At 57.8% G+C, this 19,768-nt stretch overlaps 1 protein-coding gene across 4 annotated transcripts in view; it reads left to right on the top strand.

Moving 5' to 3' along the window:
• The window catches only part of PAK4 (p21 (RAC1) activated kinase 4), a 42,643-nt gene extending 33,820 nt beyond the window's left edge, over positions 1-8,823 (top strand). For 2 of the 4 annotated variants that reach the window (XM_021700778.1, XM_021700779.1), the window contains exons 4-10: positions 2,304-2,762; positions 2,983-3,426; positions 4,751-4,884; positions 5,096-5,222; positions 6,310-6,435; positions 7,207-7,341; positions 7,782-8,823. In XM_021700778.1, coding sequence (XP_021556453.1) covers positions 2,304-2,762; positions 2,983-3,426; positions 4,751-4,884; positions 5,096-5,222; positions 6,310-6,435; positions 7,207-7,341; positions 7,782-7,937 — 1,581 coding nt within the window. In that variant the 3' untranslated portion in view covers positions 7,938-8,823. The remainder of the gene's footprint in view (positions 1-2,303; positions 2,763-2,982; positions 3,427-4,750; positions 4,885-5,095; positions 5,223-6,309; positions 6,436-7,206; positions 7,342-7,781) is intronic. The other 2 variants (XM_021700781.1, XM_021700780.1) reach the window with 2 other exon arrangements.
• Positions 8,824-19,768: the final 10,945 nt, after the last annotated feature.

Raw genomic sequence — 19,768 nt, 5'->3', positions numbered from 1 at the left:
TGGGAAGCCTTGGAGGCTTTTTGGTTTGGGGGTGGTCTTCCTGCCATCTTGAGCAAAAGGGTGGCGTTGGGATTTGACCCATGGTCTGTTTCCCTGGCCCAGGCTCTTAACCCCTTGCCCATCTACACGGTCCCGGCGCCCAGGCGGGGCGCAGTGAGGCTGGCCCGGTGGCAGGGCGTGAGCCCGCCCAGCCTGGGAAGCCAGCCTCGGAGCCTGGACTTCACCCCAAGAGCAGCGGGAACCAGGAAGGGCCAGGGGCCAGGGGCGCGCAGCCAGGGTTGTTCCGGGGCTGGCGATGGGTGTGCCGGTCAGCAGGCCCCGCGCCTGGGGGCAGGCCCATGGCTGGCTCGTCCTCTCCCGAGGCCATCCTCCGGGATCAGCACGGTGGGCGCCGGCTCACCGGGTCGGCCTCCATCCGCGGCCCGCCGAGGTGTCCGTGTGTCTCACGCAGGCCTTTTGAGTACTTTGAATTCTGCCACCGCTTGAAACAGCAGAGACTTCACATCCAAAACTGTATTTCTGGCTTCTGCTGACTAATCCGCAGGGGCTGAGGGGGTGGCGGCCTCCGCGGGACGGGGCGCTGGCTCCTCTGGGCCCCCACCCCGCCCGCCTCGGTCCCATCCCCCGGCTGGCCCCGGGACTGCTATGGCCTCACTAGGGGACTGGGGACCCCCGAAAATCTAGCCCCTGCTCGGCTTGCCAGCTGTAAGCCCTGCTTGGGGCTGTGTCTGCCAGGAGGGGGCACCTTGTCCTGATTCACACATAGGTGCCACAGGGGCTAGCGCTGTCTTGGGGCCCCTATGGGGGGCCCCTGTGTTTGCCACCCTTGGCCAGGACTCTCCCCTTAGCTGGGTCTTCCCAGGCACTCCCCCAGACTTCTCGGCCTCTTATTCCAGCACGAGGGTCTGAACAGGTGGTTCCCTTGCTTCACTGGGCACCTGGGCAAGGAGGCAGCCAGGCCCAAGAGAGGCAGGGGGGTGGGGGGGAGACCGGGCAGGCCCACAGGGGCACTGCAGCCTGGAGGTGGGTTTTGTGCACAGTAGAGGCAGTTCTGGCTTGAGGATGTGTGGCAGCCCTGGGCCCACGTCCCTGCAGGCCAGTGAGTGAGAGCAGAGGGACAGGGCTGCATATTCTGCTCCCCACAGCCTCCTCCCAGCCCTCCTCCCTCCCTCACCGGCTCAGCCAGTGTTTCTTGAGCACTCTCTGCATACATACCAGACACTGTCCTAGGTGCTGAGATGTAGCAAGAGCAGAACAGGCAAATACAATAGCTGCCTTCGTGAACGTTGCATGGGGCGCAGGCAATGGTCAGCTTACGCGTGCTTCACGGCAGCTGGTTTCCAGTGCTCCAGAGAAAGAGAAGACAGAGAAGGGGACTAGGGAGTGTTAGGGGCTGGCATTTAGACTCTGGGTGGTCAACGAGAGCTTCCCTCTGAGAAGCTGAGTTCGGGCAAAGGCCTGAAAGAGGAAAGGCGGGAAGGAGCTGTGGGCATACTTGGGGAAGATGTTCTAGGAAGGGCGAACAGCCAGTGCAAAGGTCCTGAGGTGGGCATGTGCCTGGTATGTAGGAGCCTGGAGCTGAGTAGGGGGCCGGGGGATCCCTGGGGGCCTTGACTCAGTACTCGAGGGAGGAGGTGGCTGTGACTGGGATCAGGGTGGTAGACTTGGCAGGTGAAGCTTGGGTGGACTCGGGACACATGTTACATCCACCAGGCCCCATGGGAATTCACATTTGCCACCGCTGCTCCTGGACTTCGGGCCCCGTCCTTTCTAACTCTCCCCGTACTTCACCCTCGGCTTCCCAGGAAAACAGAGCTTGGGTTTGGGGTTAACCGCCCCGGCGGGGTACAGGGAAAGAAGTCCAAGCCGTACCCGGGCCCCAGCATCCTGTCCATTTGCAGCTCTCTCCAGGGCTGATTATGGGGTGGCGTGGGCTCTGTGCTCCTTCCCCTCCTGCCCACAGTGCAGAGAGCTGCGCCCAGCCTGGAGAATAGGAGAAAGACGGGGTGCTCCTCAGGGAGGGGCCAGCCAGCCCAGGGGCCACAGCCTGACCCGTGGGGGGTTACTCCTTCAGCTTTCTTCCTGCGCCAGACCTCTCGGGGGTGTGGGAGGGGCTGCAGGGGCTCCGCCTGGTGCCGCCCCCACCTGCCCAGCCCCATCATCACCCCATGGCATTGCTTCATTCCGTCTCTGTCTTGTCTCTGTGTGTGTGTTGTGTTGTCCTGTCCTTGTGTGTCGGATACGCGTCCCGTGTCCTCCTCTTCCTTTCCCGGCCCCCATCCCGCCATTGCCCTGGACCCCAGACCATCGTGCGGGGCAGCAAAGGTGCCAAGGATGGGGCCCTCACGCTGCTGCTCGACGAGTTTGAGAACATGTCGGTGACACGCTCCAACTCCCTGCGGAGAGACAGCCCACCGCCACCTGCCCGTGCCCGCCAGGAAAACGGGATGCCCGCAGAGCCGGCCAGCTCGGCCAGAGGGGCCCCGGAGAAAGCGGGCAGCCAAGGCCGGGGCACCGGTCGCAGCGAGGCGCGTGGCAGCAGTGGAGACAGGCGGCGGGGGGGGCCAGAGAAGAGGCCCAAGTCTTCCAGGGAGGGCTCAGGGGGACCCCAGGAGTCCTCCCGGGACAAACGCCCCCTCTCTGGGCCTGACGTCGGCACCCCCCAACCCGCCGGTCTGGCCGGTGGGGCCAAAGCGGCAGCTGGTCGGCCCTTTAACACATACCCGAGGGCCGATACGGACCACCCGGCCCGGGGTGCCCAGGTAACCAATCCCCCCGCCCTAGGACCTTCCACCGCCCTTTTGTCCAGAACGTCCCCCACCCCGTTCCCTGCCCACCAGCACCAGCCTGTGCCCAGCCCACTGTCCATCTCCATCCTGACCACCATGTGTCTGTGCCACGGCCAGGGCCCCTGTCCCGCGCAGGGAGCAGAGCTGGGCCCCCCCCGCCCCTCCACTGACAGCTGCCTCTCTTCTGTTGCAGGGGGAGTCTCACAGCCTGGCCCCCAACGGGCCATCGGCAGGGGGCCTGGCGGTCCCCCAGTCCTCCTCCTCCCGGCCTCCTGCCCGAGCCCGCGAACCCCCCAGCCCGGGAGTGCTGGGCCCCCATGCCTCTGAGCCCCAGCTGGCTCCTCCAGCCCGCCCCGTCGCTGCCCCCGCCCCCGCCGGGCCCCCGGCCCCCGGGCCCCCCGGGCCCCGCTCGCCACAGCGGGAGCCGCAGCGAGTGTCGCACGAGCAGTTCCGGGCTGCCTTGCAGCTGGTGGTGGACCCCGGGGACCCTCGCTCCTATCTGGACAACTTCATCAAGATCGGCGAGGGCTCCACGGGCATCGTGTGCATTGCCACGGTGCGCAGCTCGGGCAGGCTGGTGGCCGTCAAGAAGATGGACCTGCGCAAGCAGCAGAGGCGTGAGCTGCTCTTCAACGAGGTGGGCCGTGGGCCCCTCCCGTGCCCTCCCGTGCCCACCTTCACCCTCGTCCTCATGCCCTCCAGCAGCTGGTTTTGAGGCCCATGCTGGTCCAGGGCCTGTAGGGGTGAGGAAGGGAGAAGGCCATTCAGCGCTGGGGTCCCCAGGGCTGGGTTTGGGCCTGTCTTCTCTCCTTACTCCTCACACCTCCCTGGGGTGTCACCCCCCACCCCCTGCCCCGGTACCCACCACTGCCTCCCCAGAGCCCCGGCTTCAGGCCCCCTCAGCTCCACCCTCGCGTGACTTCTGGGCCCATCACACTCACCGAGTCCCAAACTGGCCCCCAGAGTCTCTCCCCAAGCCCTGCCCCTCCCCCGCTTCCTTGTACCCCACCCCAGCCCGGTAGCCGCTGTGCAGCCCCATCCTCTCCCACTCGGCTCTGCCCTGGCTTCCCCTCTTGGGCACCCCCTGGGCATTCCCCACACAGCAGCTAAAGGGCTCCTTGGGACATGCAGGCCTGCCACGCTGCCCCCTGCTTTACTGACCCTTGCAGTTCCCCTACCCCACCCCTCTGTGTCCTCAGGTTAAAGGCCTGGCCTCTGCCAGGCATTTGAGGTCTGGCCCCCATCTAGGTTCTTGGTTGCGTCCAGCCTCTGGTTGGGGTTCTTGGTGGCGTCTGCCAGGGAGTTTGTTACAAAGGCAGACTCCTGGCTCTTTCCCCGGAAGAATCCGTGCTGGGAGCAGCCCCCAGACTCTGATGCAGGAGTCCTGGGATGTCAGGCCTGGAGGTGGTCTAAACTGTGCCTCCTCCTCCCGGTCTCTCAGCTGTCCCCATAACCCATCCTCCGGCCCCCCAATCTCACCATGCTCCAGCTGCACCATGAGCCCTTCAGCGGAACCCCTGCAAGTATTCTGTTCCCAGCTCCCGCAGGCTTTGCCCTGCCAGGCCTTCTTGCCCCTGAATCCATCCCCCCAGCCTGTTATTCTGCCCTTGGCTGGTACCTGCTTGTCCCGCGGCCTCAACCCCGTGCTTAGACATTCTCTTCCGCGCCCCTCTCCCCACATCAGCCCGGTCAGCAGGGCCACTCAGAGACCAGCTCAGGATAGGGACAGGGGGGAATGCACCCCCCACAATGCAGGCATCAGGCCTCAAGCTGCCTTTGGGGTCTCCTGGCTTTGGCACAGGGGAGGGCCGTCCAGGACGAGCCCAGTGAGCGGGAGTGACAGGTGGGCCGGGGCCTGCGGCGCGGCAGGGCCCAGACCCGGGCAGGAGGAGAGCCAGGAGGCTGGCTGGTGGCCGGGTTCGATGCAGGGGCTGGCGGCGCTGACCCAGCCCGGTGCCCAGGTGGTGATCATGCGGGACTACCAGCACGAGAACGTGGTGGAGATGTACAACAGCTACCTGGTCGGGGATGAGCTCTGGGTGGTCATGGAGTTCTTGGAGGGCGGCGCCCTCACTGACATCGTCACTCACACCAGGTACCGGCGGGCCCCCGCGGGCCCCCAGCCCACTGCCTCCCCAGGCTCTCTGGGGCCACCGCGCGTCCCCTCAGACCTCTCCCACGGCAGGGTGGAGTCCCCTCAGACCCTTTGCGGTGGGGGCCGCGTCCCAGGGCCGGGAGGGCAGCATCCCCCTTGGACCCCTGGGCGGGGCCGCGTCTGCCCGGTTGCTGACCCCCAGCCTGCGCAGGATGAACGAGGAGCAGATTGCCGCCGTGTGCCTGGCTGTGCTGCAGGCCCTGTCCGTGCTCCATGCGCAGGGCGTCATCCACCGCGACATCAAGAGCGACTCCATTCTGCTGACCCACGACGGCAGGGTGAGGAGCGGGCTGGCTTGGGCTCCCCCTGCCTCTCCCCAGCTCCCCTCTATCCCTGACGCCCCCTCCCCCCCTGCCCGGTCGGTGGCTTGCTCCTCAGGCAACAGCCCAGAGTCGGGCCCAGTCAGTGGGGGGCTCTGTGCACGCGGTCACAGGGGGCCCTGGCTGATGGAGGCTCCGCCTTCGGCACAGGATGCCAGGAGCTGTAGTCCAGCACTGGGCTCAGGGAGGCCCGGAGGCATCTGGGTGGCCGGCCTCGGCTCTTCCTCCACTGAAAAACTGTTGCTAGCCGAGCACACGGCGGTGGGCCGTGGACCCCGCTCTTATGTCCCACCCTCCAGACTGAGGCTCTGACTCTGAAGCCCATGGATGAGCCTTCCAGTGCCCAGAACATGCATTTATATTCCAAGAGTGGACGCGATTTTCAGCGGGAGGGGGTCCTTAACTGTCCCCAAATTCTCGTTGGTGATTTGCCTGCCCTCCCCCAGGAAAGTTAAGCCATTCAGTAGAGAGAGGGGTCGGGGTGGGCTCTCTTTCACTGGGAGTCTCAGTTGGAGTCCGTGAACACCTAAAGCTGTCCACAGATGTGTTTGGGGGACACCTGTGAGCCTGAAATTGTGTGCACGCCATGTGCATATGTTTCCTAGGGGTGAGAAGATCCGTACGTATCCTCAGGAATCGGAAAGGGGCCCGTGGCTCCCAAGCAGGTGGAAATGCGTGGTTCTGGGCACGTGGTTGCTGGCAGAGTAGGCCACACCTCTCGTACCCTCGGGGACGCAAGGGCCCAGGGCACAGGCTTTGGGAGCCAGCTGGGGTCTCACCCACCCCCACCCCCAGCGCAGCATTTGGAACCTGTAGGACTCAGGCCACTTCCCCCCAGAGACCCCAGGGCAGATCTCTGGGAGGTGACGCACCGGAGGGCCCCCTGCTGGGAGGAGATGGAGCGACCCTGTGGTCAGGCTCTGACCTCTAGGTGGCCTCGTGGAGCCCCAGCACGTCCGAGGCCAGGGAATTGAGTACTTGGACACCTCTGCTTCGCCTCCCACCTGCAGCACCTCTGACCCCCACTGCCCGTGCCCCGCTGCAGGTGAAGCTGTCGGACTTCGGGTTCTGCGCCCAGGTGAGCAAGGAGGTACCACGGAGGAAGTCACTGGTCGGCACGCCCTACTGGATGGCCCCCGAGCTCATCTCTCGCCTCCCCTATGGGCCAGAGGTAAGCCAGCGGTGGCCTGCTTGTCCCACTTTGGGCACCGATTTACACTGTGACTGCTCGAACAGCGGGAGTGCTGGGGGTGGAGTGGGGCTCAGCGTGGGAGATGGGTCACCGGGGATGGTTTTGCGGGAGAGGGGGTAGGCACGCATGCAAGTGTCCATCCCTGATGAGCCCGGCCGGGTGCTGTGACTAAACCCGCCAAAACGGCTTCAGCGAAACACGAAAGCTTTGGGTCCCAAGAACTATGGTGTTAGGGGTGGGTGACAGGCTTCAGGCCCAGCCGTCCCTGTGCTCTGTCCCTCCTCAGCCCTGACTTTGTCCGTGTAGGTCTTCACCCAGGCAGGCGCTCCCCTCCTCGGGGCAGAGCTGGCCGGCGACTCTGGGACGTCCCCCTGCCTATGAGTGCCTGGGGTTTTCCTCGATATTTCCCTTAAAGTCTTCGGGTTGGCTCTGACTGGCTCAGCTCAGGTCACGTGCCTGCTCATGAACCAATTACTGTGTCCCAGCGATGCAGATTAGACAACTGGTCACCGAGCCCTCGGGGCTCCCTAGAGCGAGGGAGGGAGGGTGCTGTGTGGGCAGAACCCTTCAGAGGGCTCCCTGGGGGAGGAGCGTGTGGGTCTAGAAAGCTGGGTGTCAGGGGGTGTTCGGGGCCCAAGGACTCCAGGAGCAAGGACGCAAAGGCAGAACCAGGGGCCACCCCTCCGTGGCTTCCCCCAGCACTGGCCCGTCTGGGCACAGCTCAGCCCTCCTGGCCCTTCCCCCCTGCAGGTGGACATCTGGTCTCTGGGGGTGATGGTGATTGAGATGGTGGACGGGGAGCCCCCCTACTTCAACGAGCCACCCCTCAAAGCCATGAAGATGATTCGGGACAACCTGCCACCCCGACTGAAAAACCTGCATAAGGTGGGCCCCGGCCGGCAGGCAGGTGGTGTGAGGGAGGTGACACTTCCTCTGCGTTGGGCTCCCCGGCCCCTCCCCCACGGGTCCCCTGAGCCCAGTGGTTGTGCTTAGGCCGGCTGGCTGAACACACACAGCAGAGCCAGGCCTAGGAGAGGTGCCTTCCTGGTAGATGAATCACCCGGTGAGAGAAGGGTGCCTCCAGGGCCCAGCCCCTGTTGCCTCCTTGCAAAGCTTTAAAATGGAGAAGAAATGAGCCCTTGGGGTCCTTGGATGTGTTGCTACCCTTGGGGCCAAACTCTAGACACCTGGGCCCTCCTGGCCCCCTCCCTGGGCAGTGAGTGTTGTCAGCCCATTTAACAGAGGAGGAAACTGAGGCCCAATGGCCAGTGAGCATTGGAGTTGGCACTCAGACCTCCCTGTCTCTCTCCCCCACCTCCTGACAGGTGTCACCCTCCCTGAAGGGCTTCCTGGACCGCCTGCTGGTGCGTGACCCGGCCCAGCGGGCCACGGCGGCTGAGCTGCTGAAGCACCCGTTCCTGGCCAAAGCGGGCCCGCCCGCCAGCATCGTACCCCTCATGCGCCAGAACCGCACTAGATGAGGCCCAGTGCCCTGTCCCTGAACCAAAGAAAGAGCCCCTTGGGTCACCCCTGCCCGCCACGGGCCAGTCGGGGGCCGGCCCCCACTCCTCCCTGCCTGGGAGACACTCCATGTGGCACCACCCTCCTTGCGGGGGGTGGGGGAGCGTGCAGGACCCTACTACTGAACTCCAGGTTTGATTTTGTGACTTGTAAAAAAAAAACACAGGGACTTGTGGGAGCAAGTGAGGGTCCCCAGCCTCCCCACCCTCCGGGACAGTCCCTTCCTGTGTCTTCCTGTCTTCCAGGAAGGACAGGCGGCCCCCCAATCACTGGAAATCATCTGCAGCGGGGGCTGCTGTGGGTGGAGAGAACACTACAAAAGGCGTGTGTGTGTGTGTGTTGTGTGTGTGCACACGCGTGTGCATGTGTGCGTGAGTGTGTGCACACACGCCCGTGCAGAAGGTCCAGCTGCTCTGTCCTCCAGCCTGCAAGAGGGTGTCTCTGAGGCCTGCCTGACATACAGCGCAGCCCCCTGGCCCCCCTGAGCCATTGCGGGGGTCGATCATGAATGTCTGAAGAGTGGCCTTTTCCCCAAGTCCTGCATCCCCTTTCTGTGGCTGGCTGGGGAGACGGGGGTCGGGGCTTCCCGCCCATCCCCAGCCTCTGCAGATGACTACTGCACCTGGACAGCCTCCTCTTTTCTAGAAGTCTATTTATATTGTCATTTTATAACACTCTAGCCCCTGTCCTGACCCGGGGACAGATGGGTCTCTGCCCCGTGGGGCGGCACCAGGGACAGAACCACCGCTCGAAGAATCAGGTTCCCAGCCCCTTGGTGCGGCCCTACCCCCCTCCCCTCCCTTCCCTCAAGTTAGTTTTACAATTAAAACGTTTTCTTGTTTTGTGTGTGTGTGTGTGTGTGTATGTGTGTGTGTGGTGTGTAGAAGCCCCTCTCCAGGCCATCTTGGTGTGGGATTGGGGGGAGGGACCTGACGGAGAGAGGGTGGCCTGGTGAACCCCAGGATTCCAGCCCATCTTAGGGCAAGGGCCATGTCTGTGGGGGATGGGGAGGCCCCAGGTCGAAACAGCCAGTAAGGCCCCCCTGACGTGGGATCCAGACTCGCGCACCCCCTGGCCTGCAAACACCAGTCCACCAGGGTCCGTGTGCTGCGATGCCTAGTTTGCCAAATCTGAGATTTGCTGGAATCTTGTTTTAAAGGTTGTTTGTCTTGAGCGTGTTGGGTGGGTAGGAATGATCCTTGATGAGCTGATGTTAGTAAATGGGCCGTTCAGAAAATCGGTCCGTGGGCAGGTGGGCTTTTGAGGACTCGGCTAAGGCGGATGGATCTGGAACAGCCAGCTTTAGGGATACTCCACTGGCCAGAACCCTCCCTCTAAATCGGGGTCCCAGGGTGCCGAGCCTGGGTCTCCATGAGGGGAGAAAGGAATTGGCTGGCATCCATTGGGCAGCGCTGTGTTCTGGCCACTGACCACCCCAGGCTGGTGTGAGCTTGGACTGTGTGCGTCTCCCCCAGTACCCGAGAGGTGGGGGGGAGCAGCCCCCCTGGGGAGAGCTGCAGCGTGAGCAGTGAACCCCACCGCCACTGGCCCCAGGGACCTCAGCCTGGCTTGTGGGCAGGAAAAGTGTGGAGATTCTGGCTTGGGCTGTACCTCCTGCCCCCGCCCCAGAGCACGCCTCTCCACAGGCCCTGAGCTCCCCAAGGCTGGAGTGCCATGTCTGTGCCCGGGGCTGGCCATGAACAGGCACCCTGTAGATGGGGACTCAGAGGTTTAAACATCCCCAGGGAAGCAGCTGTTGCCATGTTGAATGTGTTGGATGCCTGGGTGGAGTTGTTACATCTCTGGGAAGAACTCTGCCAAAATGGGTATAAGGAGAAACAGAAAACAAGAAAAGACCAAAGTAACATCCCCCCCCCACACACACCAAAGAAAAAGCTTTGGGCTTGAATGCTTTTACAAATGAGTTCTACCAGACTTTGAAGGATCACGTAATTCCTACCTTGTACAAACTGTTCCAGAAAATAGAGAAACGTTAGCAGCCCGACTCGTTTTCGGAGGCCGGTACGCCCATGATTCCACAGCCAGCTAAGGACGGTGAAGAACAGGGTGGCACAGAGCCAGCTCGCTCCCAGCCCGAGTGCCTTGCCTCCCTGGGCCCCCCGGGGGGGGGGGGGCCTCCAGGACGTGCCACTGCGGGTGAAGGACCTCTCTGGGACAGGAGGTCCCTTGCCAGGCCATTACATGGTGGAGGAGCCAACATTCGGCCCCGTGGCAACTCTGCCATGATTGTCACCTTCTGCCACCATCACTATAGTTTATTTTGGGTGGCCTTGAGAGCGCTTCCGGAGACCCCGTGCCCCTTCCTGCTGCCCCTGCCCATCTGGAAGGGGTTCCCACGGCATCCGTGAAGCCCCTCCAGTTGTTTCAAACAGCAGATTGAATACGGGGGTTGGTCCCCAAAGTATCGGGAAGGCTGGGGCAGCCAACAGGGCCAGTAACCTGGCCACCCAGGGGGCTAGAGGCACAAAAGGCCTCAGGGGCACCACCAAGTTCCCGGAAGTCGACCCGGCCTCTGCAGCAGCGGGAGCAGAAACATTCTTCCAGCTTCCCACCCACTCCAGCTCTAGGGCCTCCTCCAGGCAGGACCCCACTGATCCCAGCCAGTGAGGGAGTCCGTGCCGGGCATCGGCGGGACAAGGGAGCACTCAGAAGGGCAAGTGTGGCATAGCAAGAGCAGACACCTGCCCCAGCGGCGATGTGGCCCTGGGGACTGGCTTTGTCCAGATGGTACGGACCAGACGAGACGTGTCCCCACACAAAGTAGTGAGTGTTGCCTCAGCGGCAGCAGGGGGCGCTGTACTCTAAACTGCGAAGGCCCAGGAGGGCATGTATTAGCCCGCAGGTCAGACGCGTGTTTAGACACCAAGAATGAGTGAGTGAAACAGGTCAGACCAGTGGTTTCTCCAAGTGTGGTTCCGGGACCAGCAGCAACCCTGGGAACTTGCTGGAAATGCAGATTCCCAGGCCACACCCCAGGCTGAATTGGTGGTCCAAAGAGGCCGGCACGGCCCTTTAAGGACATGACCCAGAGGTTGTGCCATTGCCTCGTTGGCCAGAGCTTCGTCACGTGGCTACACCCGGCAGCAAGGGAGGTTGGGAAACGTAGTCTTTATTCTGGGTGGCTGTGTGTCTGGCTAAAAATTCTATTACTGTAGAATTGTGATTCTCCACCTCTGCTAGACTCTCCACCTTCACTAGACTCCCCGGGCTTCTCCGGAGAACCCAGAGGCAGACCCAAGTGTACTCAGGATGAGCTTAATATATAAGGATGGCCCCACAAAACAATGAGGGAAAAATAGATTGTTTAATAATAGTGTTGGGGAAATTGGTTCATTTTCTGGAGAAAAAAAAACCGGATCCCTACCTAACACCACCACAAAAGAACCCTAGATCTGTGCTTCCCGGGACAGTAGCCACCGATCACATGTGGCTATTTAATTTTAAATTAATGAGATAAAATGAAGCATTTCAGTCCCTTGGTGGCCCTAGTCACATTTCACATCCTCCACTGTCACTTTTAACCAGCGGCTACTAACTAGACGGTTTAGATAGGAGACCTTAACATTATCTGAGTTTCCCTGGACAAGGTTTCTCTGATGGATTAAGCATCCTCTGAAAGACAAACTATAAAGGCGACAGAGGAAAATACTTGATGACCAGCAGTAGAGAAGGGCTTCTTAAAACTCCAATGGAACAAATAGTCGAAAAAAAATTAAATATGTTAAAATGTAAAGTTTTGTTCAAGGAAAGACATCATGGGCAAATGTAATAGGCTTCAGAAAGAGAAAAAATATTTGCAGAGTCTAACACGGATCAGGTTTTTGTTTTTTGTTTTATTTTTAACAAGAAAAAGAGCAACCCAAATAGAAAAATGGGCAAAGGGTATAAACAGGCAACTTACAGAAGAAAAAAACCCAAAAGACCAACCAGGGTGTGCGCAAGGGCTCAAACTCATTGGTAATTGGAGGAAGGCACATTTCAACAAGCTGTCATTCTACCACAAGTCTGGTAAAAATTCGAGTCTGGTTTAGTCGCATGAGGTATCGCACATACGCATCTCACAATAATTCCGCTCCTGGGTGCCTTCCCAAGGAAATCACGGGACCCTGTGGGCACCCGCACAAGGATGTTCACTGCAGCGGTGTTTATGGGGTGGGAGCTGGAGGTGGCCTGGGTGTCCACTCTAGGGCAGCGAATGGGAGGCACAGGGACCACATGCCAAGGACTCCCATGCAGTCCTCAGGAGCCAGGGACCAAGTGTGCCCACAGGGAGGGAGAGCCAGACCAGTGATGGAGAAAGTAAAATCAAGATCTATGACACCAGGTGACGTGTGTTGATTACAAATTAGAGACATAAAACAGAAATACCCGTTTTTCAAGATTAAAAAAAGGAGACTCATTTACATAATAGAACGGCTCCTGGTGGGGAAGAAGGGGTAGAGAAAGGGAATAAAGAGAAAGAATAAATGAACATGAGAGGGGTCTTGGGAGGAATAAAGGCCTTGAAGGTCATGCTGAAGGTCTGTCATACAAACAAAGGGCAACCCTCTTCGGTGTGGACTAGGGCCTGGTCACAGGTATTTAAATGAAAATTATCCAGGTGATTCTAACGTGCAGCCAGAATTGAGAACAGGAGCATGGCTGTGGGGGCCACCCCACACTTTGTCACTGCATCACTGCTGGACTCAAACCTCCTGCCCACCTCCTGCCAATGCCCCAGAACTTACAAAGAGGGGCCCAGGAGAGCATCTCATGCCTTCCCCCATTTCAGAGATGCAAAAACAGGTCCACAGAGGGGAAGGACCTGCCCAGGGTCCCATGGCCTGGGAGGGCCAGGCCTAAAGTCTCAGGTCCCCCGGTAGTGTCTGTGGCGGGCCTTGAGCTGGGCTGCCGGGCTGCAACATTGAATAGGACGGACACGGTCCAAGGAGGCTCAGACCCCGATGCCCCATGCGCCCCTCTGAAGCGCAGTCACTTCTCAGGTCACTGTGGCCTTGTGGAAGTTTGGCCCCCTGATGCCAAATGTCCTGATTTTTCTTTTTTGTTGTTTTTTCGTAAGAAATACCCATTTTCATGTGACAGCTCTTGAATCTGAAAGATAGGCAACCAACTCAGCACACTGAACCATATCACGTGGGCCCTGCAAAATCAAGGGAATAGCTAACCAACCTGAGGTCACACAGCCAGAAGGTGGAAGAGGCGGGATTTGAACCCAAGCACACGGGGCCCACGAGTCTCTGCACATCCCCACCAGGCCACAGCCTCCAGGACTGGGCAGGCCTCCCTTGCTAAGGCACCTGTGGGGACATAAGACCCAGTAGGAAAGTGTCAACTCGACCAGGGCCATGCCCCAGAAAGGAAGCTCAGAGGAGAGACAGTTGTTCAAGAAGACTCAGGGCTGAGAGGTGTTGGGGCTGAGAGTGATTTGGGACAGCACACGGGGTCCTGGCCTGTGGTTTGGGGAGGTGGGGACAGCTCACGGCCTTTCCCCGAGAAGACCAGAAGCATCTACAGAAGTTTGGGGCCCTGCTGGGTTAAACAAAGGTAAACTCTCTCCCTTTCTTCCTCCCTCCCTCTCTTCCCTGTTCCTTTATCTCTGAATTTCTGTCTTTCTCCCTTATTCTATCGCTTAATCACACTTAGTACTTGAGCCGGTAACCCAAACCCATGGTGCAAAATGCAAAAGATTCCAAAGGGGGTAAGTTGCAAAATCAACCTCCCTCCCTCCCACCCCCATTCCCAGCCTCTCAGTCCTCCTCCCCAGAGGCGGCCCCTGGTAGAAGTTTCTGGCTTCTCCTTCCAGAAATGTATGCAAGGACCAGGAAAGACCTACATGCATATGTAGATTGTGTCCCACTTTGCACAAATGTTCGCATAATGTCCACATCCTTCTACATCTTGCTTTTTCCTTCCTAACACTGTGTCTTGGTGGTGGTTCCTTGTTGGTAGGCCAACAGCCACCTCACTCCTGTTGGCGGCTATAGTATTCTTCCATGGAGCATGTGAGCCATGAGTTATGGAAACAGTCCCAGTCGATGGACCGCCGGGAAACTTGCAGCTGCTCACTGTTTTGAACAATGCCACAGTAGAGATCTTGCATATATTTTATATTTGGCACTTGGGCAAATTTATCTGGTGTACATACGCCTTGCCTCCTCCCCCACCTGCCCCTGGACTCCACCCTGCCCTCTACCCTAGGTAATGCCCTCTCGGTATCTCTAACCTTCTAGATCCTTCCCCGCCTCTGGTCAACCTTGTCCCAGTCTCTGTCTTTCTCTTTCTTTGCTTTCCTCCCGACCATCCTCCTCTCCTCCTCTTCCTCTTTCCCTCTAACGCCCTCCCATTTCCCTCCTGCTCCTCTACCTCATCCCTGCCTCTCTGTCGCCCCCTGTAGGATGAAGCTGGCTCACCGCATCCTCCACCAGAACTTTGGGGTTTATATTTGGGGAAGGCAGCACCCAGTTCGGCTTATCTTTCTCCCGTCCCCTACCCCCCTCCTGACCTGGCTGGGCTTCCTCACCCCTGCAGCCCTGGTGGAAAACCTACTATCTGCTTCCCAAAGCCCCCAGGTGCCTGCCCTCCAGAACCCCACCATTCTCTTTTTACCAGTAGGACTGGGTGCTGGGGCTGATACTGGTTTTTCAGTGGAAGCCATGGGAGCTACACTTGGGCAGCCTGGACGTGCTTCTTCAACCAGACAGAGCCTCCCCTCCTGCCTGAGGTCGGCCTTCTCGTCCTCCCTGCTCAGCAAACAGAGCAACCAGTCTTTGGTCAGACCTGATCTGGGGACAGACCAACAAACAAAAAAAACCCCCAGACCCACCCAAGGCCCTGCCCTGGCGAGGCTGACATTCTCATGGGGTGACACAGTTCATGACCAAGTGAACAGATCCACATACTCATAGGTATTTATAAATCATACTGAGCTCAAGACAGAAAGAACGGGGTGTGACAGTAGAGAATAGCAAGGGAGGGGGTGGGAAATTGCCCTTGGCTGGGGATTTATATTTATGTATAGCCAACAATCGCAAGGTTATATTGTTGGGTAGAATAAAGCCAGAAGGGTGTGTGTTATGAAAAGGTGACACTTGAATGGAGATGAAGGCAGCCACGGAAGCACGGAGTGGAAGGGGGGGTAGGCAGCAGGGGCAGCATGTGCAAAGGCCCTGAGATACAAAGGAAGTTGGAAGATCAAGGACCCGCAAAAATACGGGACACCATGAATGAGGGGAGAGTGTGGGCCACTGCGGGTAGCCCTGTGGGGAGGAGTTAGCCCCAGCTTATATATGGGAAACTAAGGCTTGGAGAAGGAAAGCCCTTCACCCAAGGACACATGGGGACAGGGTGGGGACTGTTGAGCTCGGGCAGCCTAACTTACACTCTGAACCACCAGGACAGTGGTTCTCAGTGTGGGACCCCAGAGCAGCATCACCTCTTGGCCCACCCCAGAACTACTGAATCAGAAACTCGGGGTGGGAACATGGTTTGGAGCTCAGCAATCTGCGATTAACAAGCCTTCTAGAGGATTCTGACACACAGTCAAATTAGAGAACCACTGAGCCAGGCTCTCCCAAACGTTGTTCCTGTCCTCTGAGGGATCCCTGTCCACCGTGGGTTGAATGGTGGTCCCCAAAAAGATATGCCCACATCCTAATCCCCAGAACCTGTGAGTGCGACCTTACTTGGAAGGGTTTTAAGGAGAGCAGAGCCATGGCCAGACGGCTGAAAAGAGGGATCACCCCAGGAGTCAGATACTAGTATGAGGAGCCTGGACCCCAACCTGAGCCGTCCTGCCCAGGGATGCAGACTCTGGGGGCCAGGCTGCCAGGATTCAAACCTCAGTTCTGCCACTTCCGGGCTGTGTGACCTTGGGCAAGTCATTTTACCTCTCTGTGCCCCAGTTCCCTCACACTAAAGTGGGCTTAATAATAACAGTACCTACCATAGTGAGTGTGTTCGATTAATACACATGGAGCACAGGCACCCGGCTGGCTCAGTCAAGGGAGCAGGTGACTCTTGGTCCCGGGGTTGTGAGTTCGAGACCCATGTTGGGGGTAGAGATTACTTAAAAATATAATCTTAAAAAATAAAATACATGGAATGAATAGAGCAGTGCTTGGCCCTAGAGCTCATTGATTTCTTCACCTGGCGACACGGTGATGCCTCCCAGATCTGTGTCTGCACTCTGACCTCTCTCTGAACTCCCACCGTGTACATCCAGTCACCGCCTGGCACTGTCCCTTTGGATGTCCTGCGCTTAACACATCCTCGATGGAATGCTCCATTTCCCGTCCCCCCCCAATGTGTTCTGCCCTCCGTCTTCCCCTCTCGCATAATGGGGCCACCTTCTGTCCACTGCTCAAGGCCAGTCACGAGGAGATCCTGGATCTGCCCTCTGCCAGGCACTCCATGACCCCACCCTGGTCCTGTCCACCCTCCTCTCCCTCCTCGCTGTTCCCCGGACCCCTCTCAGCCAGAGATCAGTTATGTTTCCTCCTTTCCCACCTTCCCTGAGATATCACTTAGAATGCATTATACCTACCTACCTACAAGATAAACCTATGCACTGCCCCATTGTCTTACTGATCACATCTCCCCTACATTCCCTCTGCTCCGGCCTCCCTGCTGTTCCCCAAACACACTAAGCTTGGTCCCACCCCAGGGCCTTTGCACTTGCTGTTCCTGCTGCCTGGACGCTCAACTCTTTCCCCTTCTTCAGGTCTCCACTCAAACGTCACCTCCTCCGAGAAGCCCTCCCTAACTACCTTAGTTAAAACAGGCTTCCAGCTCCTTTTCTCTGTCCCCACAGCCTGTTCTTCACCTCCAAAGCAGTTGATACTGTTTGTCAATTAACCAGCTACCCCTTGACTTGTTGAAGTTGTCAATTAACCACTCCCTTCCTGCACAAGGCCAGAAGCCCCGTGGGGACAGGAAGCTGTCTGTTCTTTCACCATCATATCCCCGATGCACAGGGCTTGGTGATGTAAGTAATAGTATTACTTAATAAGTATTATTACTTGTTATTCCTTAGTACTTAAGTATTTGTTTAAAGAATAAGAGGTAGAAAGACAATGGAAAACTAGGAATCCTTGTTTCCTGTCTCTATTTTTTCTTCACATGAATAGCAGCATATGAGGCCCACTGTTGGACATCTTGCTCTTTTCACTTAACAGGCTTGTATATATTTTCTTATTAGTATGGAGACAGAGTTGCTGTATTCTTTTTGTTTTGTTCCTTATTGAGGTATAACTTACATACAATAAAACACACCCATTTCAAATGGATAGCTTGGTGAGTTGTTTTTTTTTTTTTTAAAGAATCTTTTTTTTTTAAGATTTTATTTATTTATTTGAGAGAGAGAGAATGAGAGAGAGCACATGAGAGGGGGGAGGGTCAGAGGGAGAAGCAGACTCCCTGCTGAGCAGGGAGCCCGATGCGGGACTCGATCCCTGGACTCCAGGATCGTGACCTGAGCTGAAGGCAGTCGCTTAACCAACTGAGCCACCCAGGCGCCCAGCTTGGTGAGTTTTGACAAACGTATTATCCCATATAACCACCACCACCATGAACACAGAACTTCTGGGGCGCCTGGGTGGCTCAGTCGGTTAAGCATCTGACTTTGGCTCAGGTCATGGTCTTAGGGTCCTGGGATCGAGTCCCGTGTCTGTGCCCCATGTCTGCGCTCAGCACGGAGTGGAGTCTGCTTGTCCCACTGCAGCTCCCTCTACCCCTCCCCCTGTGCTCCTGCTGTCTCTCTCTCTCTCTCTCTGCTCATGGGAGAGAGACAGAGAGAGAGAGAGCACAAGCCAGGGGGAGGAGCAGAAGGAGAGGAAGAAGCAGACTCCCCATCGAGCAGGGAGCCCGATGTGGGGCTCGATCCCAGGACCCCAAGATTATGACCTGAGCAGAAGGCAGATGCTTAACCGACTGAGCCACCCAGATGCCCCCTTAATAAATAAAATCTTAAAAAAAAAAAAGAATGAATGAACTTCCTCATCTCCCCAGAAAGCCCACCTCCCACCCCCATGCCTCTTTGCAGTTGACACCTTCCCCCGGCCTGCACCTCCCCGAGTCCAGGGAACCACCGACCTCCTTTCTTGGATTCTAGATGTCCGCTGCCTTTTCCAGCATTCTCCCTGAATGGAAACACAGAGCCCATGCACTTTTTGGCTTGGCTTTTGTCACTGCACGACGGTGTTTGGTTTCAGGCAAGGGCTTGTATGTTTGAATACCTGGTTCCTTTGTCTTACTGAAAGATAGTGTGGATGCGGCACGACTTCATCATCCTGTTGATGGACCCTCGTGTTGGTTCTTGGTTTGGCACCGGTAGGAAAAAGTGTTGCGAGCGCGCCTTTGTGTGGACATGTGCTTCCATTTCTCGCTAAATCCTGGGAGCGGTGGAACGGCTGCCATGCAAGATGGGAGGGCATCTGGTTTTTTGTTTTTGTCTGTTTTTTTAACTACTCTCTACACCCAACACTGAGCTTGATCGCACCACCCCAGAGATCAAGAGTCACCCGCTCCCCGGACTGAAACAGCCAGGTGCCCCGGATATCTGGTTTTGTAAGAAATTGTCAAATTGTTTTCCAAACTGGTCCCACGATTGCTCATGCTCTGAATGCTTCGTGACCCATGAGAGGTGGCTTTGGGGAGTGGTGCTACGTCGGTCACCCAGGCCTCAGCCTGTTCAGAAAACAGGTCCCCGCACCAGGACCTTCACCACTTGAAGGTGAAAGGAGGGGATGTTTGAGATCCACTTGGCTTTGTGCCCCCAATTCCTCAGATTTAAGTAACAATGTTTCCCATAGTATGGCAGGCGCAGGAGAGATGCTTCTGAAATTTTCCATTCTGGGGCCCATAGGGACCGAGGCTGACTCCTGGCAGTGGGACCGGGGAAGACACATTTTGAGTGAGCATCCTGGGTGAGTCTGACATGCTGTAAAGCTTGGGACCACTGAGTCTGGGTTGGGGGTGGCGGGGGGTAGGTGAGAGGAAAAGTCATTCCAGGTAGAAAGAACTTTGGGTGCAAAATGCCTGAGATGGTAGAGAACAGGTCAGGGAAGCAGGGACCAGAAATCCAGGCCTCGAATGGCAGCCAAAGAGAAGGGATTAGTCTCCTGAGGGTACTGGGGAGCCATGGTGGGTTTAAGTGGGGGAGTGACTGCTTGGGTTTGGGCTCTTGTAAGGCCCCTGTGACTGCCATCTGTGCGTGTGTGTGTGTGTGTGTGTGTGTGTGTGTGTGATATAGAAGGGGTGAGGACCCCAGGAAGATGGTGGGAAATGTGGTGTGGAAACCGTGGCAAGCCGGGGGGAGGGGGGACAGGCAGAGGAGGGGTGTGGACCCCATTCTGCACACTCCTTGCTCCAGGCCACTCCCTGCCTTGGATTCTGACCTGGGGACAACCAACTCCCCTCAGCAGACACCCCTGCTCTGGCTCTGCCCCCTTCTTCCTCCTCCCTCGCCCCTCTTCCTGCTGCTCAGGCTCCTACGAGGACAGGTGGGCTGGCGGCCGGATATGGGTGTGTGCTTGTGTGCTTGCGGCAGCCAGGGGAGTGTCTCCAGCTCTACGTGTGCTCTGAGCTCGCTGAGTGTTTGTCTGAGAGTCTCCTGGGACTTCCTGGTGCATCTGGGCTGCACTGGGTGAGTTACTAAACCTCTCTGTGCCGGTTTCCTCATTGGCAAAATGGGTATAGCAATAGTATCTATTTCCTTTTTTTTTTTTTTAAGATTTTATTTATTTATTTGAGAGAGAGAATGAGAGACAGAGAG

Source organism: Neomonachus schauinslandi, chromosome 16, assembly GCF_002201575.2.
Source record: "Neomonachus schauinslandi chromosome 16, ASM220157v2, whole genome shotgun sequence".
NCBI lineage: Eukaryota > Metazoa > Chordata > Mammalia > Carnivora > Phocidae > Neomonachus > Neomonachus schauinslandi.
The sequence above is the reverse complement of the archived record's forward strand: the minus strand, read 5'-3'. Positions and strand labels throughout refer to the sequence as shown.